The 25458-nt window shown below is 45.8% G+C and overlaps 1 protein-coding gene across 7 annotated transcripts in view; it reads right to left on the bottom strand.

Moving 5' to 3' along the window:
* CPNE9 (copine family member 9) overlaps positions 1-25458 on the bottom strand; it is a 151468-nt gene that overhangs the window by 30381 nt on the left and 95629 nt on the right. For 5 of the 7 annotated variants that reach the window (XM_033926358.1, XM_033926361.1, XM_033926359.1 and 2 more), the window contains 7 exons: positions 22853-22956; positions 17157-17261; positions 14240-14281; positions 11650-11725; positions 9911-9964; positions 7606-7667; positions 4629-4675 (listed from right to left, as the gene is read on the bottom strand). In XM_033926358.1, the coding sequence (XP_033782249.1) occupies positions 4629-4675; positions 7606-7667; positions 9911-9964; positions 11650-11725; positions 14240-14281; positions 17157-17261; positions 22853-22956 (490 nt within the window). Of the gene's footprint in view, positions 1-4628; positions 4676-7605; positions 7668-9910; positions 9965-11649; positions 11726-14239; positions 14282-17156; positions 17262-22363; positions 22409-22852; positions 22957-25458 lie in introns of those variants that run through there. The other 2 variants (XM_033926364.1, XM_033926360.1) reach the window with 2 other exon arrangements.

The raw sequence follows: 25458 nt of genomic DNA, 5'->3' as shown, positions 1-25458 counted from the left end.
TGAGAGGTTGAACACGTTCTTCTCGTCGGTTTTCACGAGCGAAGACACATCTAATATACCAGACTCAGAGGAGCTCATGAGTGGGGAACAGGCCGAAAAATTGGAGCACATAGAGGTAAGTAAGGAGGATGTCCTCAAACAGATAGACAGGTTAAAATGGGGTAAATCACCGGGCCCGGACGGGATCCACCCAAGGGTTCTGAAGGAACTAAGACAAGAAATAGCGGGCACAATCCAGCATGTTTGCAACCTATCCTTGAAAACTGGTGAGGTACCAGAGGACTGGAAATTGGCGAATGTCACACCTATCTTCAAGAAGGGATCGAGGGGTGACCCCGGGAACTACAGGCCGGTGAGCCTGACTTCAATTATAGGGAAGATGGTGGAAGCTATGATCAAGGACGGCATTTGTGAGCACATCGAGAGGAATGGCCTACTGAGAACAAGCCAGCACGGATTCTGTAAGGGAAGGTCGTGCCTAACGAACCTTCTGTACTTCTTTGAGGGAATAAGCAGTCGGGTGGACAATGGGGAACCCATAGACATCATTTACCTCGATTTTCAAAAGGCTTTCGACAAGGTGCCACATGAAAGGCTGCTTAGGAAGCTGTGGAACCACGGGGTGGGAGGGGATGTGCACAGATGGATCAAGCACTGGTTGTCGGGTAGACTGCAGAGGGTTGGAGTGAAGGGCCAATATTCTGACTGGCGGGGAGTCACAAGCGGTGTGCCACAGGGATCGGTGCTGGGGCCATTACTCTTCAACATATTTATCAATGACCTGGAAAAGGAGGCAAAGTGCGAGGTTATAAAATTTGCAGACGATACCAAACTGTGCGGCAGAGTTAGGTCCAGGGAGGAGTGTGAGGACCTGCAAAGGGACCTGGACAAGCTGGAAGACTGGGCAAACAAATGGCAAATGCGCTTTAACGTGAAAAAATGCAAGGTCATGCATATAGAGAAAAAGAACCCGTTGTTCAACTACAAATTGGGGGGGGGGGCATTGTTGGGAGACAGCAGACTTGATAGAGACTTGGGTATGCTGGTGGATGCATCACTGAAGCCATCTGCACAGTGCGCAGCAGCCTCGAAAAAAGCCAACAGGATGCTGGGCATCATAAAGAGGGGCATAACAACCAGGACGCGGGAAGTCATCATGCCATTGTATCGAGCGATGGTGCGTCCACATCTGGAATACTGCGTTCAGTATTGGTCGCCGCACCTCAAGAAGGACATGGCGGTACTTGAGAGAGTCCAAAGGAGAGCAACGAAACTGGTAAAAGGGCTGGAACACTGCCCATACGCCGAGAGGTTGGATAGGCTGGGGCTCTTCTCTCTGGAAAAAAGGAGGCTCAGGGGAGATATGATAGAGACCTTCAAGATCATGAGGGGCATGGAGAGGGTGGATAGGGACAGATTCTTCAGACTGAAGAGGACAACAGGTACGAGGGGGCATTCGGAGAAACTGAAGGGAGATAGGTTCAAGGAAGTTTTTTTTCACCCAAAGGGTCGTGGACACTTGGAATGCGCTACCGGAGGAAGTGATCAGGCAGAGTATGGTACAGGGATTCAAACAGGGATTGGACGGATTCCTGAGGGATAAAGGGATCATGGGATACTGAGGGAGGAGCTGGGATGTAACACAAGTATAGAAAGCTAACCAGGTAATAAGTATAGAAACCCAACCAGGTCGTGCATGTGCAAGACCGGAGGGTTAGGACTTCGATGGGAAGATAGGACTTCAATGAGAAACCAAGGTGGCAAGGGAGCCCCTTCTGGTGATTCAGACAGGTCATGACCTGTTTGGGCTGCCGCAGGAGCGGACTGCCGGGCAGGATGGACCTATGGTCTGACCCGGCGGAGGCACTTCTTCACCAGAGAGTGGTGGAAAACTGGAACGCTCTTCTAGAGGCTATTAGAGGGGAAAACACCCCTCCAGGGATTCAAGACAAAGTAGATAAGGACAGGTTGTTCACCCTCTCCAAGGTAAAGAGAACGAGAGGGCACTCTCTAAAGTTGAAAGGGGATCGATTCCGTACAAACGTAAGGAAGTTCTTCTTCACCCAGAGAGTGGTAAAAATCTGGAACGCTCTTCCGGAGGCTGTTATAGGGAAAAACACCCTCCAGGGATTCAAGACAAAGTTGGACGGGTTCCTGTTGAACCGGAACGTAAGCAGGTAGGGCTGGTCTCAGGACACGGGTCTTTGTCCTGGGGGCCACCGTGGAAGCGGACTGCTGGGCACGATGGACCACTAGTCTGTCCCAGCAGTGGCAAATTCTTATGTTCTTATACATTAACGAAACAGTAAAAGAAAGTAATGAATATAAACATTCATCAATTAATTAAAGAAATTCTTAAAGAAACATCCTCTTTCAACTATCCGTGAGGAATTTCTTAAACAGATACGTTTTCAGAATTTTTCTGAAATGGATCAAAGATAAAAAAGTTCTAATAACCGAGGGAAGATCATTCCAAACTTTCACCGTACTATATGCCAAAGAATGCGAGAATTTAGCCAAAGTTTGAATCCCTCTGACAGAAGGAAATTTAAATTTATGTATATTCCAAGTAGACTGAAGACGATGCGAGTTAACAGAAAGAGGAAACAATGGGGGGAAAAATCCCACATAAACTCTTAAAAACAACATTAGCACACTTAGGGCTCCTTTTAACGAAGCTGCGTTAGCGGCTTTATCGCACGCAACGTTTTAGTGCCCCTGCGCTAGCCGAAAAACTACCACCTGCTCAAGAGGAGGCGATAGCGGCTAGCACGGCTGGCAAATAAAGCGCGCACTATTACACGCGTTAAACCGCTAATGCGACTTCGTAAAAGAAGCCTTTAAACTGAACTCTCCCATACATCGGAAGCCAACGCAATGCTCTCAACAACGGTGTAGCGTGATATATACAATATACAATGGAGCGTAATATAAGAACATAAGCAATGCCTCTGCTGGGTCAGACCTGAGGTCCATCGTACCCAGCAGTCCGCTCACACGGCGGCCCAACAGGTCCAGGACCTGTGCAGTAATCCTCTATCTATACCCCTCTATCCCCTTCTCCAGCAGCAAATTGCCCAAACCTTTCTTAAACCCCAGTACCGTACTCTGCCCTATTACGTTCTCTGGAAGCGCATTCCAGGTGTCCACCACACGTTGGGTAAAGAAGAACTTCCTGGCATTCGTTTTGAATCTGTCCCCTGTCAACTTTTCCGAATGCCCTCTTGTTCTTTTATGTTCTGAAAGTTTGAAGAATTTGTCCCTCTCTAGTCTCTCTACGCCCTTCATAATCTTGTAAGTCTCTATCAAATCCCCTCTAAGTCTCCTCTTCTCCAGGGAAAAGAGACCCAGTTTCTCCAATCTCTCAGCGTATGAAAGGTTTTCCATCCCCTTTATCAGACGCGTCACTCTCCTCTGAACCCTCTCGAGTAACGCCATGTCAAAAGGGACATTTTAAGAAATTTAGGGATGTTTGAGACCCGTTAACACAATATTGTAAAGAATGAATATTACTTTTTCCCTTTGAACATACACGTCCAAGATGGGGAGGGGGGGGAGATAATTTTTGTCTTTTTTTGTCTTCTTATAAATAAAGATAATTGTTGGGTTTTTTTTTGGGGGGGGTTATTTGATTTGAATTAATTTCTGATAGAATATTAAGTGATCTTAAAGCGTAAAATGTTTTTATCTTGTATTGCACTTTATTGAAAGTTTTAAAATGAATAAAGAATATTTTTTTAAAAATAAACCCCCAATGATGTAGTACGGTCAAATTTACTGCAGTAAACTTGATCAGATCACAAATATTTTTTTAAAAATGGCGCATCTGAACCCGACTAGCACACAGATAAGTGCCATTTTTGCCAATCGTTCATAATGATTGTTTATGTTGGAAAATTAAAGAATCGCAGAGAAAAATAAAAAATATATCTTTTATTGTCGATCAGCTTGAGAGGTTTTTGGACCTATGAAAGAGAACCTGTTCCTGCATATGCTATTTTGTAAGTTTATACTTGTCAATAGTACAGGCATCCGAGATCCTTTTCCTGTCTTTTTGCCACGCTAGTTGTGTCTATGAAACCTGTTTGTACACTGTGTTGATAATGATTGAGGTTTCTTGCCATTATTTGTTGATATCAGTGGCTCTTTGCCTTCTGATGCCAGACAGAGGGCATCCAATGGGTCTCTGCTTCCTTGTTACTGAAACAACCTGCTCTTTTCTGCCTGGCTGCGAGACCTCCGAAATTAATTGGAAGATGAATGAAACCGAAATGCAGCTGTTATGCCATCACCCAAAATGAGTGAGACCAAGTTAGAAGCTAAGAAGGCAGGGGTCAATATTTCAAAACGATCGGGAATGTTAAACTCGACCAAAATGCCTCTCTGGACACAGGGAAGGAATTTGCTGAATCCTGAGGGCATTTTAGGCAGAATCCCAGCTGAGCTGGCCTGTTTATTTATGACCACATAATCAGTATGGGCTACTTTGACACAGACAAGCAAATGCACAGCACGGAGAGCTGTTGCAACAGGGCAGACAAAAGCAGATGTACTGGGCTCTCCGTATAAGTACATCCGACTGCTATCTTTTACATGCTAGGTTCAATGCCCCAGTGATGCTGACTCACCGTTTGATGCTGTAAAATCAATCGCCACTGTGAAGTTTAGCTGTGTCCTGGTTTAAGAAATATAAGAGAGCACAAGAGATTAGAATAAACATGCTTGGTTGGCTTCTCGCTGTCTGATATTGATGAAGGATAAATCACAACACCACCGGGAGTTCTCTCAGACAAGTGTCGTCCCCTTCTCTTACAGATTTCAGTCAATTGAAGCTAATTCCCCAAAACAAACGTGACCTCCAAGAAGCTTCATTTGCAGATCACCCCAAAAAAGTCTCCGAGACTAAAAGAAATTAATAAATTTCATTTTGATCACTTTTTAAGTCACTGTTCTGTTCTTCAAAATATACGGCCTCTTTTACAAAGCCGCACGGCAACAGTTCCGAAGCCCTTTATATCTCTATGGGCTTCGTGGCCGTTAGCGCGGCTTTGTAAAAGAGGCCGATAGTGGCTCAGAATGAAAGAAAAGCCGCCGACATCACCACGGTGGGAAGGATACAGTCCGTGTGATTTTTCCAAAAAATCAACCCGAAATCCAGAGGACAGTTCACACAAACACCCCCCACTTCGCCAGCGCAAGCAGTTTCTCCAGGCCTGCTGCTTGCGCTGGCATTGGCTTTCCCTCTGATGTCACTTCCTGGCCCCACGACCCAGAAGTGATTTCAGAAGGGAGCCAGGCCAGCGCGAGCAGCAGGTTACAGCAGCTGCTCGCGCTGGCGAAGATTTTAAAGAGGTACGGGGGAGGGGGGAAGGGAGGGCATGAGCTGTCCCCACCAATATGGCGCCCAGGGTGCTCCACCCCCCTACCCCTTTCTACACCACTGAAGCTGGGCACCCTAATCATGGAAGCCCAGTGACACCTACCTAAAATTTGCACTTCATCGTTTTGTTTTTTTTAATTGGCATGGTAATTGACCACACCATTAATGATTTTTTTAAAATTTAAAAATTACTTAATTAGTGTTGCACGTGGATAACCACGTCCTACTGGCGCTTAACAATGCCTACCTGAAAAGTAAGCGTGCTTAGGGGCGGAGAATAGGCACGGTTGACGTAGACATTTCTAGGAGCCTGTGTTAGGTGCCGGTAAATTAGGCCAGGAAAACTGGCACCTACCACAATGGACGCCTAGCGAAGCCTAGGCACGCTTACGCACTGCTACGAGTGAGTGAGTCTATAAGTGGTGGCTGGCAGTAGATTGACAACCGCACTGACTGGCACTTACGCAGAGGCGTACTAAAGGTGAGCTCCGCCCGCCAGGCAAGCGCCCCCTTCCCTTTCCCCGTAACCTTTTAAACTTCTTGTCGATGACAGCTCGCCTTTGACGTCAATTCCAAAGTGCAGGTCCCCGAAGTGATGTCAGAGAGAGCGTCAAAAAGGTACTGGGGAAGGCAAAGGGCACATGCGGCAAGGAAAGGAGCGGGGAGCCAAGAGAGGGGGGAGGGGGAGCGGAAGGGAGACGGAGTGCTGCCATGCCCTTAGGAAAACAGCGCCCGGGGCGGACCGCACCTCCCACACTACGCCACTGCGTCTACGAGTTAGGCATTGTTTATAGAATCAAACCTCAGGCACTACCTTGTAGAACAGTGTGTAGTTAAAGTCTTTGGGAAGCAGAGCTGAGCTTGTGATGTCATAATGCCTCATTCCACCAATAAGAGCCAACCTCCTCAGTGATGTCACAATGGCTTGGCTGTCCTGTACTCCCCTCTGCTTCCAACCCAGCCAGCAGATCAACTGTTCCCCTTAACTGTATCTATGACATCCTGTTTGTCTGTCTTGTCTGTTTAGATTGTAAGCTCTTTGGAGCAGGGACTGTCTCCTTTGTGACTCTGTACAGCGCTGTTTATGCAGTGGCGTACGAGAGGCACCCAGGGCAGTGGCGCTCCTCCCCCGCCCTCTTCTCCACCCCCACTCCTATCTGCTCCTTCCCCGCCCCCTCCTGCCGCTCGTGCATGCGCCCCTTCCCTTCCCCCGTACCTCTTTAACATTCCCGGCATCAGCTCTTCCTCTAATGCCACTTCCGAGGCTGCTTGTAAGTACAATTATCAGATAAGTGCTTTACAAAATGTTTTAAAGTTGAAGATCCATTTTGAAATGGGACATGTGCGATGATTGAGAGTTTTGTCTATGGCCTTGTAAGCATTCGGTTTTATTCCGGGGTTTTGGTCTGACGTATAAGAATAACTCTGAGCACTGTTCTGAACGCAATGTGAACTTTTTGGGTTACTTATCATGAGTAAATAAGGTGTCACTTCAGTGTTGCTTCAACAACTGTTAATCTTTTGAAGTTGGCGATCAGTATCTTTTTACACTTCCCTTTTGCTTTGGATATGCGGAAGACTGACCTTGCAAAAACCTACAAGCTGAAGTAAGAGCTGGGCCTGGGATGAGCGTTATGCTTGTTGATTACTGTACTTAATTGTGATTGTTTTTGAAAATAATGATTGCGATTTCATATCTTGGGCCTTTGATTTCAATTTATTGATTTCAATTTGTGTGTGTTATTTTGTTCTCCGCTTAAGTATAACCGGACTATAAATGAATACACCGGATCCAGAACCAATTTGACAAGGATCCCAGAATTCAGGCTCCATTTCTTTAAAATGTCGGCGTAAGGTCTTTCGTGTGTCTACGATGTGCAGGGTTCACATTTCATCCAGCGTAGACTGGCAGCATTCTGAGGGTGCTAGGTTAAAATAAGCCAGAGGGAGCACCCGTGTCTGGCTGCATTTCACGCTCCATGGCCCTCACTCGCCCAAGGCCTGCTCACACTTGACTTTGGTTGACTTCTAAGATTTCGTAACAGTAGCGCTGACTGAAGAACGGTAAGTGTAGTACAAGGTGGAAACAAGCCAGAGTTAGAACGGAGGCGGGGTAGAGAATGACCAGAGATATAATTTAATAATGTGTAGGATATGATACTGTAAATAACTAAGAATATGTTATTCAACATTAATGTAAACCACTTGAAATAGTTCTGACTTACCCTCCTTTGATGTAATCCACAAACGTATACTCGGACTCAACTTTAAAAGACAGAAGAGTCACCTATGAGATACAAAAGTTAGAACAATACTTAGACGAGATACAAAAGTTAGAACAATACTTAGACGAGATAGAAAGTTAGAACGATACTTAGATGAGATACAAAGTTAGAACGATACTTAGAAGAGATACAAAGTTAGAATGATACTTAGATGAGATACAAAGTTAGAACGATACTTAGATGAAATACAAAGTTAGAACGATACTTAGATGAGATAGAAACTTAGAACGATACTTAGAAGAGATACAAAGTTAGAACGATACTTAGATGAGATACAAAGTTAGAACGATACTTAGATGAGATACAAAGTTAGAACGATACTTAGATGAGATACAAAGTTAGAACGATACTTAGATGAGATACAAAGTTAGAACGATACTTAGAAGAGATACAAAGTTAGAACGATACTTAGATGAGATACAAAGTTAGAACGATACTTAGAAGAGATACAAAGTTAGAACGATACTTAGAAGAGATAGAAAGTTAGAACGATACTTAGATGAGATAGAAAGTTAGAACGATACTTAGATGAGATAGAAAGTTAGAACGATACTTAGAAGAGATACAAAGTTAGAACGATACTTAGATGAGATAGTAAGTTAGAACGATACTTAGATGAGATAGAAAGTTAGAACGATACTTAGATGAGATAGAAACTTAGAACGATACTTAGAAGAGATAGAAAGTTAGAACGATACTTAGATGAGAGAGAAACTTAGAACGATACTTAGATGAGATACAAAGTTAGAACGATATTTAGAAGAGATACAAAGTTAGAACGATACTTAGAAGAGATACAAAGTTAGAACGATACTTAGAAGAGATACAAAGTTAGAACGATACTTAGAAGAGATACAAAGTTAGAACGATACTTAGATGAGATAGAAAGTTAGAACGATACTTAGATGAGATAGAAAGTTAGAACGATACTTAAATGAGATAGAAAGTTAGAACGATACTTAGATGAGATAGAAACTTAGAACGATACTTAGAAGAGATAGAAAGTTAGAACGATACTTAGATGAGATAGAAACTTAGAACGATACTTAGATGAGATACAAAGTTAGAACGATACTTAGATGAGATAGAAAGTTAGAACAATACTTAGAAGAGATACAAAGTTAGAACGATACTTAGATGAGATACAAAGTTAGAACGATACTTAGATGAGATACAAAGTTAGAACGATACTTAGATGAGATAGAAAGTTAGAACGATACTTAGATGAGATAGAAAGTTAGAACGATACTTAGAAGAGATACAAAGTTAGAACGATACTTAGATGAGATACAAAGTTAGAACGATACTTAGAAGAGATACAAAGTTAGAACGATACTTAGATGAGATACAAAGTTAGAACGATACTTAGATGAGATACAAAGTTAGAACGATACTTAGATGAGATAGAAAGTTAGAACAATACTTAGAAGAGATACAAAGTTAGAACGATACTTAGATGAGATACAAAGTTAGAACGATACTTAGATGAGATACAAAGTTAGAACGATACTTAGATGAGATAGAAAGTTAGAACAATACTTAGAAGAGATACAAAGTTAGAACGATACTTAGATGAGATACAAAGTTAGAACGATACTTAGATGAGATACAAAGTTAGAACGATACTTAGATGAGATAGAAAGTTAGAACGATACTTAGATGAGATACAAAGTTAGAACGATACTTAGATGAGATACAAAAGTTAGAACAATACTTAATAACGGTATGAAAAGAGAATGAGAACACTGATATTGATCTACCACAGTGCATTGCAAACTGATTGCTGTGGCACACTAGTGTGCCCCGACAGATTCCAGGTGTGTTGCGAGATGCTGGCAAGGAGAGGCACCTCTGCGCCTTTCTCCTCGCCTCTCCTTCTGCAGCACCCACACCCACCGGTAGTAACAGGAGACTCAGGGCCGCGGCTGGAAGACCTCCGCGCCTGCGTGAACGTCAATGCAATGACGTTACACCTGCGCGTGATGTCATTGCGTTAACGTCCGCACATTTCCAGGGTGCCCTCCAGCCGCTGCCCCAAGACTAGTGTGCCGCAGCTTAAAACGTTGGCAACCCACTGATCTACCACAAGGTGGATTTCTTTGGGTTAATGCACGACAAATGTTTGCAGACAGTAACAGAGGTGTGTGTGCGTGCGTGCGTGTGTCCTGCTAGCAAAACTTTTTTGCTGACTGGGGAGGTCTGGGAATATGCTGGGAATTAATCACCCCCTTGAAAGGTTACTCACAGTTCCTGAGTTGATGTATTTCTTCTTTTTGACCTTCTTCTTTGGATTTAAAACCTGGAGGAGGCAGAGTGATAGATCAAGGATAACCGTGTTATTTTCCAGTGATGCAGGATCATCTGTCTTCATTAGTGTGGATACTGATGCATTTATCTCTGAAGCCTATTGCCGCTACCAGTAAGATATGGGCGCGCACAAGGAGAGACCCGTGAAGCACCCAAGCTCTCCATATGCCACGGCAGAGAAGTCTCAGGGAGCTCCCAATCAAAAAAAAAAGGGAATTCTAGCAAGAGGCTGATGCTCAAAGCCACGCGCAGATGGGCCAACGATGCAACATTAATGCAAAAAAAACCCCAAAATCATGTGCAAATTTTATGCACAGTTAATTCATGCTATTAAACTGTAAATGGGGAGCGGAACATGCATCGTACATGCACGATCCGTGTCGGGACCCTATAAGCTAAAGATTTTCAGACAAGTTTTTTAAAATTTTTGATCATTATGACTGCTTGTTATTTCACAATTTGATATGCAATGATTGGTCGGCAAGACTTTAAAGGGAGATAAATATCTCACAGATTTCAACACACGGATATACTTGCTCATTATTGTTGGTTTGGGTTAATTAAGAAACTCATAATTTCTACATACCAAGGGTAACAGCAGTTTTTATATAAGGTTTTATTTACTCTCGTTTTTCGTAACTCTACATTTTCCCTTCAATTTTGAGACTTGGTCACAAATATTACTGGCACATGGAATTTTTGTGAGGCTCATACTTACGCCCGGAAGAACAGGCACAGACGTGCGCTTTTTAACTACCGGTTTTGTTCAGACACACGCACTGGTTTGTTACTTCCTGTCCGTCTTTAAAAGTGGCAGGACCCTCCCGTTTGCGAAAGAAGACAAAACCGACAGTTCGACTGAGAAACTAACGAGAGCGCCTTTCCTCAAAACCTTCATCACTGCCCCCTGGCCTGGCCAAAAACATAGGCATCATGGATGTCCCCAGATGTGTTCTCCTTTTGAGGACATGTCTGGGGGGGGTCCCACACTTTGTCCGGGTTTTGAAAAGCCTCCTCAAATCACATTGGGCAGGGGGGGAATCCGCGCATGTGCGGATGCCACGTGCACGCACGTGCGCGCACGACGCCATCGTGTGGCATCCGGGCATGCGTGGATTCCCTCCCTGCCTGACAAAAAGCAGGAAGTGGGGGGGGGGGGGGCGGGCCTATGGCTCCGCATATTCTGATTGGAAAATCTGGCAACCCTAATCATGTCCTTCTGTGCCCATATTAACATCCATTTAAATGCATTTCAATAAATCCGTGACCATCTTTACCGCGCACGTGAACCCAGCATTAACCGCGCATTTACGCTTGCGATAGTTCTGAGCATCGGCCCCTGACGGCAGAAAGGCATCCTGGATAAGAACATGATTTTGTGATAGCACTTTAAATATAGGACACGTGATGAATCTGGGATCTCGCGCTCTACCAAAGTGGAAGAGCCTGGAGGTTTTTTTCATTTACATCACAGCCCCCCCTGTATGGTGGGGGGGGGGGAAGTGTGTGATGCTATAGAAAGGATTTGGAAACTGCAAGGACATTAGGCCAATTCGTCCAGACATAAAAAAGCAACCTGTCAGTGAACACAGTGAGAAGCAATGTTTGATTTTTTTCTTCAGAGCCTCCGCCCTTCCGTAGGGCGCTGGAAAGAACACGGGTGATGTCTGCCCTCACCTCATACACGCTGAACTGACTCTGGCCCCGAGATAATTCCCTGTAGCTTGTGGTGAACTCTCCGATAAAATCATGGCTGCCAAAACAGGAAAGGAAGACCATCAGTTCAAGGGTAAATTCTGGGACATCCACATTTACATTACAGCAGCAGTTCTAGGGGGGGGGAATGGATGGCAATTTGATACACAAACTCATTAAAAGCCCTGCCGGCTCTATCGTGACGAGCGTTAGTGGTAAAAGTTTCCCGGTGCCATTCATGGTTAGTGTGGAGCTCCAGTATTCATAGCCACACGGGAATAAGTAGCTTCATTTTGTCTCATTTTACAAACCCTACATGTTTATTTGGCATAAAAGTCTACGTCTCCATCTTGCAAAGCCTAGGATATTGCATGTATTAGAACCAAGCGTGTGGAAAAGGAAAAGGGGTGCGGCCTGGGTATACTTTGGGAGGGGCAAGGAGGCATGGCACGTTCTTAGATGTACACACCCCATTAGAAAAAGACACAGGGACAGATTCGTTCCCATCCCCCGCGGGATTTATCTCCATCCCCATCACAACCCCATGAGTTCTGTCCCTGCCCCATCTCTCCAAGCTCCGACCTCATAAGTGTTCGAGGCGTGTGCGAATGAGGTCAGAGCTTGCAGGGATGGGGCAGGGACAGAGATAGATCCTGCAGGGATGGGGGACAAATTTGTCCCTGTGTCATTCTCTAGTCCCCTTTTCAGAAGGGGACTAAACATCTTTGTCCTAAAAAAAAAAAATCGACGCTGGGAATTACACCTACTTCCAAGTACATCTAGATTTAGAGACCAGCACTGTATCAGAGGGAATGGGGGAGGGGGGGTTACTCCCTTAATCACTCAGTGGTTTTTAGACTCCCAGATGCCACCTGGCAATGTTAATAGTTCATCGTGACATCATCAGAATCATAACCAGCTATGTTTTCAAGATTGCAAAGATAACTGGCTATGTGCTGGCTTACAAAACATCTATATCCGAAATATATTTTTTTTAAATAGAGGTATGTCCATTTTCCTTTTAATTTAGAGCAGGCTCTGCGCTGGCAAATTCTGCTCGACAATATAGATGAAAAATCGAGATGCACCGATTTCTACATCTCAGTTGCTACTTCTAAAAATGTCACTGCACAATTCTGAGGGGGCTCTGATTGAGTAGGAGAAAGTGGAACAGAGGATTACACCTTTAAGGTGATCATCGAAGGGATGGCGGGTTATAGGCTTCTAGGGGATTCTTCTAGATGTGAGCGCGAGGAAAATCTGACTAACCTGCTCAGTGTGGGGTACAGTGCACAGAGATTAGTTCATGCTCAGTCTCAGAGAGATATGGGGCTAGATTCACTAAGCAAACTGATCGCGTACCGATCGGTTTGCGAGCCCTTTGCGCCCCGATTCACTAGCCTGTGTCCCGATCATCCTCCAATCTGCGCATGCGTCACAACTCTCCCGCCTGCCCCAATCTCCCACCGTCACGACTCTCCCGCCTGTCCCGATCTCCCGCCGTCACGACTCTCCCGCCTGCCCCGATCTCCCACCGCCATGAATCTCCCGGCTGCTCCGATCTCCTGCAGCTCCAACTCTCCCACCCTTCCCCGCAGTGCAAGCCTGTGGTTTTAACTCGCGGGCTTAAAGTGGGTTAAAACCAAGGGCTTGCAAAAAAAAAAAAAAAAAAGGTTCCTACTGACAGCATGCGCAGACCATCTACAGGCAAGGAAGGTGGTCTGCGAAAGCTCAAGGATCACTCTCTAGCGATCCGTGCGGTGGGTTGGGGGGGGGGGCGTGTCAACGATCGTCCCCATTTGCACGTGGATCGGACACGGAATCGGGGGTTAGTGAATCAAGCCCATAATTCACTACAACCTTGATCTTCACTCCCAGCCCTCAAGGATCACCAACAAGTGAGATGTTTAGGTTACCTCTAATTAATATACATGAGCGAGCTTCTGCCTACAGAGGAGGTGGCCAGCATGTAAATCTCCCTGATGCATATTCATTAGGGAGAAGTTTATCAAAGAACTAAAATCCTTCCATTTTCAACAGACTTTTAGAACACATTTATCTCCCCCGCCCCCCCTTTTACAATACCGCGGAAGCGGTTTTTAGCGCAGGCAGGCGCAGAGAATGCTCTACACTGCTCCCGCCACTCATAGACTTCCTATGACTGTCAGGAGCAGCGCAGAGCATTCAGAGCAGCGGCCTGCCCTACAACCTGCTTCCGTGGTTTTGTAAAAAGGTGTGTGTGTGTGTGTATGGGGGGGTTAGTTTGATGAAATAAATTGTGTTATATGAGAACTGATTATGAGGAAGTGATAAGGATAAAAAGGAAGAGAGGTTTATTATCTGTTTACAACTATGTATGTATTTTTCTGCCCTGTCGAGGATCTTAGATTGTGTGAGTTATAAATTTGTTAAAATAAGTAAAGTGTACAGCAAGGATACAGGTGTGAGTCAACAGATACAGAGAACGACGAAGGAAGTATGGGCTGGATATGAACATTCGGGTGAGAGGTATTGGGATGGATATGGAGGCTATCAAAGACGCAACCACACTGAGTACATTTCACGGCTTTACCTTCCGCCCCGGTCCCAGTCGTACACGTCCACTTTCACGGTCCTGAAAGACACACGCAACGAGAGCAGTCAGAACGGGTCCAGAGTCTGGCTCTTCGCCACGATCAGAGGCCACGCCTAGATTCCCTAGGTGTGGCGCTCAAAATTGTACATGCAAATTTGGGCGTACGCCACTTTGCACGTGCTATTTAATAATAATAATAATAATTTTATTCTTTTATACCGCCAATGCCATAATAGTTTGAGGCGGTTTACAAGAAGAAGGACTGGACAATCAGTGAAAACCAATACAAATCATCAGAAATACAAAAAAAGGATCAAAAGATTACAAAAATTAAAACAATGAATCCTTACGTTACAAATCGATCAAACAACTGCGTTATTACTATATTTTCTAAAAATAAAGTAAGATGGAGCATGCATAATATTACTCAGCCAGTCATTAATTCATCTTTTTTTTTTTTTTTTCCTTTTTGTGTTCCCCGCTAAATGTTTTCTTTCTCTCTTCAAAGATTGTAGTTCATCCCTTTCACCTTCCGTACCAGTTATGTATTAGAATGGATAGAATTTGATTGTAATTATGTTAAAGAGTTTTGTTCTACCCCCCCCCCCCCCCCCCCCCCCCCAGTTTTTAAAATGTTATACGCGTACATAACAAAAATTTAATAAACTTGAAACTTGATTTACATGTACATCTAGCTTAGTGGTCTCCAACTCAAACCCTTTGCAGGGCCACATTTTGGATTTGTCGGTACTTGGAGGGCTTCAGAAAAAAAAGAGTTCATGTCTTATTAAAGAAATGACAATTTTGCATGAGGTAAAACTCTTTCTAGTTTATAAATCTTTCCTTTTGGCTAAGTCTTAAGAATAATATTGTAATTTATAGCTAAAGAGACAAATGATCAAGAAACTTTTATTTTACTTTTGTGATTATGATAAATATACCGAGGGCCTCAAAATAGTACCTGGTGGGCCGCATGTGGCCCCCGGGCCGCGAGTTTGAGACCACTGATCTAGCTAAAAGTGCTATTCTTTAAAGAGACCCACATAAATCTTTTAGCATGCAGCTGAAAAGGGAGCGTGGGCAGGTCTGGGGGCATTCCCTGAAGATGTGCGAAGCGAGGGTAGGAGGCGTCCGGGACGGTGGCACCCCCTGCGCTCTTTCTCTCTGCTCCCTCCTGCTCGTTCTGTGCCCTCTCCCTGCTCTTTCCCCACCCCCATCCCACACTCACACCCTCTCCCCCCGCCCATCTTGAAATCTTTGCCAGCGCGAGCAACTTCTCCGGCCTGCTGCTTGCGCTGACTTTGGCTTTCCCTCTGATGTCATTTCCTGGCCCTGTGACCAGGAAGTGATTAGAGAGAGGAGCCAGCGGGCCAAGACGTTGCCTGTGCTGGCATAGATTTAAAGATGGATGGGGGAGAGGGCATGAGCGTGGTATAACGGGGCAGAGAGGTGCCAGTGCCCCATCAAGATGGCGTCTGGGGCGCTCTATCCCCCTCACCTACCTTACTACGCCACCGGTTTCAGTTAGTATAAATTCTCATGTCAACCATTGGGCACTGATCCCAGCACTATTCACGGTTCTATAAATAGCATCCCAGCTGAGAGAGATGTTTATAGAATAGTACTCATTGCTAATTTTTTTTTTTTTTTGTCACCAAAATTTGGGCGACGTTTACAGAACCTGTTCCAGTATGTGCGGAACCGCTGTGAGGAAGGTCACATGCTTACAGGGCAGTTCTATATCTGAGCATCTGCATTTCTGGGCCGCTTGAGCACATACGTGTATACACTCGGTGGCGTAGTGAGAGTGAGTGACGCCCCCTTTCCCCACCCTCTTCTCCACCCCCTCACTCCTTCCTGACTCACCACCACCACGTACGCGCCCCACGTTCCCTTCCCCCAAAACCTCTTTAATTTTCCCAGTGCGAGTAGCGTGCCCAACTCGCTGTCTGCATCGTGTCAGCTTCCCTCCTAGGCACGGAAGTGATGTCAGAGAGAACAGACGCTGACACGGGCAGCAAGTTCATGATGCCGCTCATACTGGGAAAACTACAGAGGTATGAGGGAAGGGGTGCACGTACACGGCAAGGGGGGGTCGGGAAGGAGCAGGAGGGCGGAAAGGAAGACAGGTGCCGGCGCCCCCACCAAGAGAGCGCCTGGGGCGGACTGCCCCTCCCCCCTTACAATGCCACTGTACACACTGCCGGCATGTTTGTGGGTAATTGTACAGTTACATGTGTCAGCAACGCACCTAAGCACTATTCTGTGGGAGTGCACAAAAGCGGCACAGGACATAGCTGCAAGGGGGAGGGACTTATACATGGGCGGGGCATGAGTAGAATGCAGGCTGTCTGTCAAACTGACAGGTCAGACACAGACTCTGCTCTTTGATGTCTTTTGACATAATAATAATCTGACAGAGTCCTTCCTTCCCTTCCCTTCCAGCACCTCCCCTCTTCCCAATGGCAGCTCACGGCCCCATTAGAGAGTCTTCGTGCATTTGAAAACGTCGACGTGATGGCATCATGCAAGGCAGTTCAGGAAAAGATTAAAGACATATCTCTTCCCCCAGTAGACTTAACTCTTCCCAGCCCTCGTCCTAAAACTAACCTGGCGATAAGAAAGTCACTTATCACTAGCACTGCATCACAAACGTAACCCATCTTGCTATAAGCTGCAATGATTCCCTGTTGGAAAATTGCAGGACATAAGAAGCCGCAGTGTATCATCATCGCGTCGACATCCACGCACTGCTGGATGCCTTGAGCCGCCGCGGCTCGGCAAAGTTTGTAAAACCCTGCGTTAGGGGCTGCCTAACAGGGAATTGCTAACAACTCTCCATGGCCGCGATGCTGCGTTAACTAGTTTTTTTTTCCCCGACAAGCAGCGAGAGCAGGATCAGGAGTATTCAAACCTGTCAAAATCTCCATTGCAGAGGGCTCGCACCGGAATGGTGAACGGCTGCCACACGGGGTTCAGGGTGTTCTTCACAACTTCAGTCTTGTGGCAAATGGTGAAGCTGCAGCAGAGACATAACAAAGTTCAGTCGACATCCACACAATGAGGAAGAATCCATTCAGGGGATGAGGCTGGGGGGGGAGGGGGGGTGGCGGCAGCAGTAGCATATCTTTTAAAGGACAATTTGACTTCCTTTCTTTTAGCCTTTCCCCTACCTCTTGCTCTTTCCTATAAGATTATAGTTCGACCCCCCCCCCCCTTCTTTCCTTTTGTACAAGTCTGTCTGGATAATTGTTCCCCCAAATATGTTGGTTAACTTGACACTGTTTTTATTAATTAATGTACACCGCCTAAAAGCCTGATTAGACGGTATAATAAATTTGAAACTTGAACCCCAGGTGGAGCACCCCCTTCTCTGGCTGGAAGATGCGCTGATCAGCTGTGTGGCTGCGTGGTCCCTCACCCCGGAACAGGAAGTTGACGCCAGAAGGGACGGGGGCCAGTGGAGCCAAAAGCCGCACGCGGGCAGACCGCACACCTGTGACCACTCCAGCACCCTTGAGCTTCCTGCACCTTGGACAGATCGCCCCCACTCCCCCGCCCCTCCCTTGGTATGCCACTGGGTGGCAGCTTCCTAGTCATTTTGTTCAGCGGGGACGTCAACCATAGGGACCCTTTCGCTAATCCGGGCTAGAATCAGGTCTTAGCGGGTTTTAATGTTCTGTAACAGGCGACTGGTGGAGCCGATAGTCGCACGCAGGGGGTTGCTCTGCCCCGGGTTCCCGCCCCATCAGGTACACCACTGAAGCTTATTAAATACTTGCTACCAGTGGCATATGAGGGGGGAGCGATCTGCCCTAGACGCCCTCCTCCTCTCTGTCCCCCCTTTCCACACCTCCCCCTGCCGCACACATACCCCCCTTCCCTTCCCCATACCTCTTTAACTCCAGCGCGAGACGCCACCCCTTGCTGCCCACATTGGCTTCGGCGCTCTCTCTGGTGTCGTTTCCGGGACCCGCACCTAGGAGGCGATGCCAAAGAGGGCACCGAAGCCGACGCAAGCAACAAGTGGGTGGCTGCTCGCGCAGGAGTTAAAAAGATGCAGGGTAAGGGCACAAGTGTGCAGCGGAGGGGGAGGAGCCCTACCGCTCTGGGCACCATTCAGCCTCGCCACACCGCTGCTTGTTACCCAGGTACCGGTGATATTCAGCAGCAATGCCTAGGTAACTACCCAATAAACTTAAGTTAGCAAAAAGTCTGCCCTAATTTAACCGGATAACTATCTAGGTACCGCCACTGAGTATCAGGAGTACCTGGGTAAGTCCTTCTGGTTACCTTTCTCCCCAGTGCCGGTGCCCAGATAGGGTCCAATATCCATGCACAATTCTGCATTTAAGAGATCCAACCACTGCCAGTCCAATATTATCCCTTACACATTTCTTTCCTGCATACCAAATTCAGCACAGGAAAATTATAGGCTTTTAAAATATATATATTTTTTCTGTTATGCATTAATGTACACATCAGCGCATAGTATCAGTAAAAAGTTAACGTGGGAGCCCGTATTGCCTCCCGTTTCCACCTTAGCCAGTTAGCTCACACTATTGTGAACATGCTGGCTGGATAACGCTTCCTGCCCATGACGTGCCCCCTCCTGAAAAAATGAGGCCAAAAAAATGCATGATTAGCACACACTGACAGGCAAATTACTGCAAAATGCTATAGTGTGTATTGCGAGAAGTGTTTATTCCTGCATTAGGTGCGTGCTACCACCTAATGAGGTTTAGTTAAAGGACCTCTTAATTTGAGATTACAATTAATGCAAAACACGTCTGCAAAAATGATTGAAAATGCCAAAAAATAGAATTGAGCTCCTCTGATTCTTGTGGAATCGCATTGCTTAGCTCTAAATCAGAGCGCAAGATTGGTGACAGTCCATAGGGTTATCTGGGGTGAGATGCTTCAATATTTAAATTAATATATGCATGTTTATGTATTCTCGTGCTCTTTAAGATCAGAAGCTGTTGATACTTAGTTCAAAGCTTGCAGATTATGTAGAAATACTGACTGGAAGGGCTCCAACAGAAAGCAATAACTTGCCAAGTGATACAACTGGGAAAGGAATCATAACATCTTTCAGAAAAAATGAAAAACATGGTTATTCTCCCAATGGAATGATTGATTTGAGGTTTACACTTGCTCTGGTAATTGATGAGGTCATATCATACAATCTGTGCATTGTTCCTTGATGATAAATTGTTAGCCTTCAATATTGTACCGAGGTCCCCCTGTTCTCCTGTTACCCGCCCTGAGCTTTGTGGGAGGGCTAGAAATAAATCGAAATAAATCAATAAAAAATCACGAGGGCTAGTTAGAACAACCAGAGGGAACCTGGCTCCGTTTCCTCTGGTCAGACTACTGCATGTACACTTTCAACGTCAACTGGGCACAAGTCAAAACCAAACAAGAAACCCATGGCAAATTATAGCCTCAACCACATTCTGGAACAAAGCAGATTCTATGACTGAACCCTGCGATCACAAAGAATTAATAGCCCAATGGTGTACACCAAGTGAGAAAATCCTGGACGAGTTGGCACCAATGCAAATAAAGAACAGAATCAGCAGACGAGCCACCAAATGGTTCAACAGCGAACTTTTCCTACTCAAATGACGATGCAATTAACCCTTCCAACTATAGACCCATAGCCTCAAAACCAATATACATAAAACTAATGGAAGGCCTAGTGGCACAATACCTCACTCACTCCCTAGAACAGTGGTTCCAAAGTGGTTCCCGAGTCGGGTTTTCAGGATAGCCCTAATGAATATGCATGGGAGAGATCTGCATATAATGGAGGTGCCAGGACAGGGTTGGAACCACCGACCTAGAAGACCACCCCTCACAATCTGGATTCAGGACCTGGAAAATCAGGGGCGGGAAACTGCACGGTGATCGCTGGAATAGTCTTCCACTTCAGGTTATTGAGGCCAGCAGCGTGCCAGATTTTAAGGCCAAATGGGACAGACATGTGGGATCTATCCGCAAAGATAGATAGGGAGGGTCATTGGAGTGGGCAGACTTGATGGGCCGTGGCCCTTATCTGCCGTCTATTTCTATGTTTCTATGTTTCTAAGACTACAGCACAGAGACCCTACTAGGGTCTCTCCTGGACACAGCCCGACAACACCTAAGCAAAGGAAAGCAAATGCTGGTCATACAACTAGACCTTTCAGCTACATGCGACCTAGTAGACCATGCCATTCTACGACAAATACTGGAAGTAATAGGAACCACAGGCAGGGATCACACATGGTGCCAAGGATTTCATCAAGCTAGGAGCTACAGAGTCAAAACAAACGAAGAAAAATCCAAATCCTGGCCCAAACTCCTGTGGTATACCCCAAGGATCTCCACTATCTCCTATGCTTTTTAACCTCTATGTCGCCTCCCTTGGTACCTGCTTAGACAAACTAGGGATAACAGCTTACAGCTACGTGGATGACATCACCATTCTCCTTCCTTTCGACCAACCAGCTACCACAACGGGAAAACTGTATAAGCCAACAGAAGCAGTCGAGAAATGGATGACGGACCACAAACTAAAGCTGAACATGGACAAAGCAAAGTTCCTACTGCTGGCTGACCTCTCCCCAGTGCTGGCACCCAGATAGGGCCCAATATCCAGGCACAATTCTGCATTTAACAGAGCGCTAACCACTGCCAGCTGAATATTACCCCTTAGTCGGGTTACCAGATTTTGCATCTGGTAAAGGAGAACACGTGGCCCTAGGTCCGTCCTGTTCCACCCCTGGCCCGGCCGGCCCCGTTCTGCCTTCCAACCCCAGCTCCCCCCACGCAAACCTTGTCTCTTTGGGCCAGGTCTGGAATGCATCTGCGCATGCGTGCATGCATGCGATACCACCACACTGCATGCACAGATGCACGTCAGACTCGGCCCCGAACTTACCAGCTTTTCAAAACCCGGACAAAGTGCTGGGTTTTAACAAGCAGTCCGGATGTCCAGACAGTCTTCTGAAAAGAGGACATGTCTGGGTAAACCCTACCCCTTACACATTTCTTTAATATTACATGCTATAATATTATGATGAGTTCAAACTTATCTAATCTAAATCTTAGATTTATATACCGGATCATCCCTAAAGATATAAGGCTCGACTCAGTTTACAATAAAAATATGTTTACAAAGATATGTTGATTTTAAGATAGATCATTAGGAAAAAATGTTGAAACATCGTAGTTTTTTAAATTTTACGGAAAACCTGAAAGGAAACACATGATCGTATCTGAATGGGAAGGTGCAGTCAACAGGAAGGAAAAAGATCGAGCAATTCTGCCAGTCGATCGAGAGCTTCTGACCGAAGGAAAAGACAACTTATGTATATGAATAGTTCTACAACCCAAAATGTTTGAAGAGAATAAACAATCCATGAATCATTTATAAACAATACCAGCGCATTTAAATTGAACTAAAACTCTTCTGCGGCTGCTGGAGGCATACCCTAATCGAGCTGACGGTACTGTGAGCAGTGTGGCAATATTTACAGGAATAATTCTGCTCTAGTGCTCCCTGCAGTGCTGTAAACTTTCTGTAGTGGGCAGCGTCACAGTAAAAGCTCCCGCTGTCATGGTAAATTCTGACAAGAGTGGATTCCCCTTAAAAGTCCAACGCTGGGACCAATTAAATATGTTCCTTTAGTAGGAGCGGCTCCCTTCGGTATTTTGAAAATGTACAGCGCTTTGAACTAGGTTTGCTTGCATCTTTATTGAAGCAGTTTACAACATTAAAATTCAAAATGTAAAATGAGCATTTTTTTTTCATTGCCACGCCCACCTCCCCATCCCCACCACACACACATTTTTGTTAATTAGCTGAATCTGTCAGAAACAACCAAGGCAATAGAGAATATAATATAATCTTTGTAACTTATCATAAGAATCTGTGTGAAGGAAAAATATTTAACCTTTTTGAATAATGTTGGTTTAATAAACAAATAAACCTTTTTCAAATGAAGGAAAGCTCTAGAAAGGGAAAGGAGATAGGATTTGATATATTGTCTTTCTGTGGACAGGGGGGAAAGGAGGGGTGGGTCGCCCCGGGCAACCTGACACGCTCATGCCATCCCTCCCCCCACCTCGTACCTCTGCAGGATCATCGCCAGCACGAGCAACTTCTCCTGCCTGTTGTTTGTGCCGGCCTGGTTCCCCTCTGAATCACTTCCTGGTCATAGACCAGGAAGTGACATCAGAGGGAAACCCAACTCTGGCGCGAGTGGCATGTTGGAGAAGCCACTCGTACTGGCAAAGATTTACAGAGGTATATGGGGGAAAGGAAGAGTGTGAGTTTGGAGTGGGGGCAGGAAGGAGTGGGAGGGCTGTGGAAAAAGGGGGGGGGGAAGGAGAGGAGAGCGTATAGGGGGCGCTCCACCACCCTGGGCACCTCCTACCATCACTATACCACTGTCTATGGCTACTGGTTACAATCCAAGCACTGTAGGCCTGTGGACTAGAAATAGTTATCAGTTTCAAAGTCAAAACTGTCTGTTGCACCCTCCTCCCACCCTGACTTCACTGCACTCTTTTCTGGCATTCACATTGCTGCTTTCATACAGAGAGCAGGAGACAACTCACGTTCCATCCTCATTGCTGCGGTAAAACACAAGAAAAGGGTCCGATTTTCCAAAAAAGTCCTTCTTATCCAGTTTGTTGGCACATAACTGCATGGTGACAATGTCCTAAAAACCAAAATGTGTAAGTTAGTGAGTCAGAAGAATGTTTGTTTACCATCAGCTCTCTCTTACAGGAGAGAGTGTGGTGCAGTGGTTAAAGCTCCAGCCTCAGCACCCCGAGGTTGTGAGTTTAATCTCAGCCTGTTTCTTGTTACCCTAGGCAAGTTACCTATTTTTTATTTCTTTTTAATTTATTCAATTTTCTATACTTTTCTCCCAGGGGAACTCAGAATGGTTTACATTAATTTATTCAGGTACTTGCGCATTTTTCCCTGTCTGTCCTGGTGGGCTCACCATTTTGTCTAGTATACCGGGGGCCATGGGGGGGGGATTAAGTGACTTGGCCAGGGTCATAAGTGAGGGTTTGAACCCACAACCTCAGGGTACTGAGGCTGTAGCTTTAACCACTGCACCACACTCTCCCCTAGGGTTGCCAGACTTTCCAATTGGAAAATCCTGACCCCCAAGACCAGGGGTGGACATCTCCGGTCCTCGAGGGCCAGAATCCAGTCAGGTTTTCAGGATTTCCCCAATGAATGTGCATGAGATCTATTAGCATGCACTGCTTTCCATGCACATTCATTGGGGAAATCCTGAAAACCCGGCTGGATTCTGGCCCTCGAGGACCGGAGTTGCCCACTCCTGCCCTAGACCCACTCCCAGGCCCACCAAGTTCCACCCTAATCCCCCCCCCCACCCCCACTGCCTGCTCTTGTTGAGCAGGGAGGAGATCCGCGCACACGATTTGAGGGGGCTTTTCAAAACCCAGACAAAGTGCCAGGTTTTGAAAAGCCGTCCAGGGACATTTCCAAAAAAATCCAGACGTCTGGTAACCCTATCTAATCCCCCCATTGCCCAGGTACACTAGATAGATTGTGAGCCTGCCAGGACAGGGAAACATGCTTGAGTACATGAATAAATTCATGTAAACTGTTTTGAGCTTCCCTGAGAGAACGGTACAAAAAATTGAATAAACAGTGTGAAAAGTTTCAGCTTCTGATCACCAGAGCTGGAATTGTGACATCATAATGTCTCATTCCACCAATAAGAGCCAACCTCAGTGATGTCACAATGGCTTGATTGTCCTATATTTGGTGATTTCTAGAGTGGTGCAGTGGTTAAAGCTACAGACTCAGCTCCCTGAGGTTGAGGGTTCAATACCACTGCTCCTTCTGTCCTGGGGCAAGTCACTTAATCCCCCCATTGCCCCAGGTACATTAGACAGATTGTGAGCCCAATGGTATGCAGGCACCCGTCCTCCTTTCTGCCCCCCCCAGCTCCTTTCTGACCTCCCCACTGCTGTGCGCACGTGCCCCTTCCCTCGTTCCTCATTAAATTTTCCCTGCATTACGAACTTGCTGCCCGCGACAGTGTCGCCTCTCTCTGATGGCACTTCCTGGCCCCATGCCCAGGAAGTGATGTCAGAGGGACAGCTGACATGACGCGGGCAGCAAGTCCGTGAGGTTGCTCGCGCCTGGAAAACTAAAAAGGCACCGGGGGAAGGGGGGGTGCGCATGCGTGACGGGGAAGGAGCGCCACCCACCCTTGCTAAGCCACTGATGTCATGAATAGCCATTGTGGACATCCTGATAACCTAACTGGAAGAGTTTCCCTAGTTGCGATCCCCTAACACTATTCCTGTCATGTCTGGCTGCGGTATTCTGTTAGCAAGATTTTTCTGTGTAGCATTCTGTAATAATTTGGCTTATTCAGTTTTCTCGATAGTGGAGGGGATATTTGTGAAGGGGAAGGGATTTTGTTGATCCTTGCTCTGTATTATTTGTGATTTACAAAATGACAATTGTAATAATAATAATAAGTTCTAGGCAGTTCACAGAATAAAGGTACTGAACATTGCAGTGATGATACAAAGCACTCAAAAAAAGCAAAGTACAATATTTCAATTATGAAAAATACAGTATGAAACTATGACACAGCCATCAATCAAGTAACACATTCTTTGAACAAATAGGTCTTAACTAGTTTTCTAAAAGATGCAGATTGTTGAATCAAATCGTCTAACCACACTTGAACTTTACCTGCTTGATAAGCCAAAGATCGATCAAAACACTTTTTATAACGGCAATTTTTGGGATTAGGAAAAGTGAATAAACCAGTACGCCGAGTAGACCTAGTCGAAAAGTACAATTCAAAATGAGAGAAAAGATATAACGGAGCTAATCCAAATAACATCTTATAGCAGTATAAAATCATAACTATTCAAGGCTTGTGCGGATGAAATCAGATGGTTTGCGGGGAGGGCGACCGAGCTTGTGGTGACAGGGTGGGGACCGAGCTGATGGGGGCGGGGCCGAGCTCATGGGGACAGGGACAAATTTTTCCCCCACATCATTCTCTGAGCTTGTGGTGACAGGGTGGGGACCGAGCTGGCGGGGATGGGGGCGGGGCCGAGCTCATGGGGACGGGGACAAATTTTTTCCCCAAATCATTATCTGGGCTTGTGGCGACAGGGCGGGGATGGGGATCGAGCTGGCGGGGATGAGCTCA

This window comes from Geotrypetes seraphini, chromosome 17 (genome assembly GCF_902459505.1).
Source record: "Geotrypetes seraphini chromosome 17, aGeoSer1.1, whole genome shotgun sequence".
NCBI classification, from domain to species: domain Eukaryota; kingdom Metazoa; phylum Chordata; class Amphibia; order Gymnophiona; family Dermophiidae; genus Geotrypetes; species Geotrypetes seraphini.
Note: the sequence above shows the minus strand (reverse complement) of the source record. Positions and strands in the feature narration are given on the sequence as shown.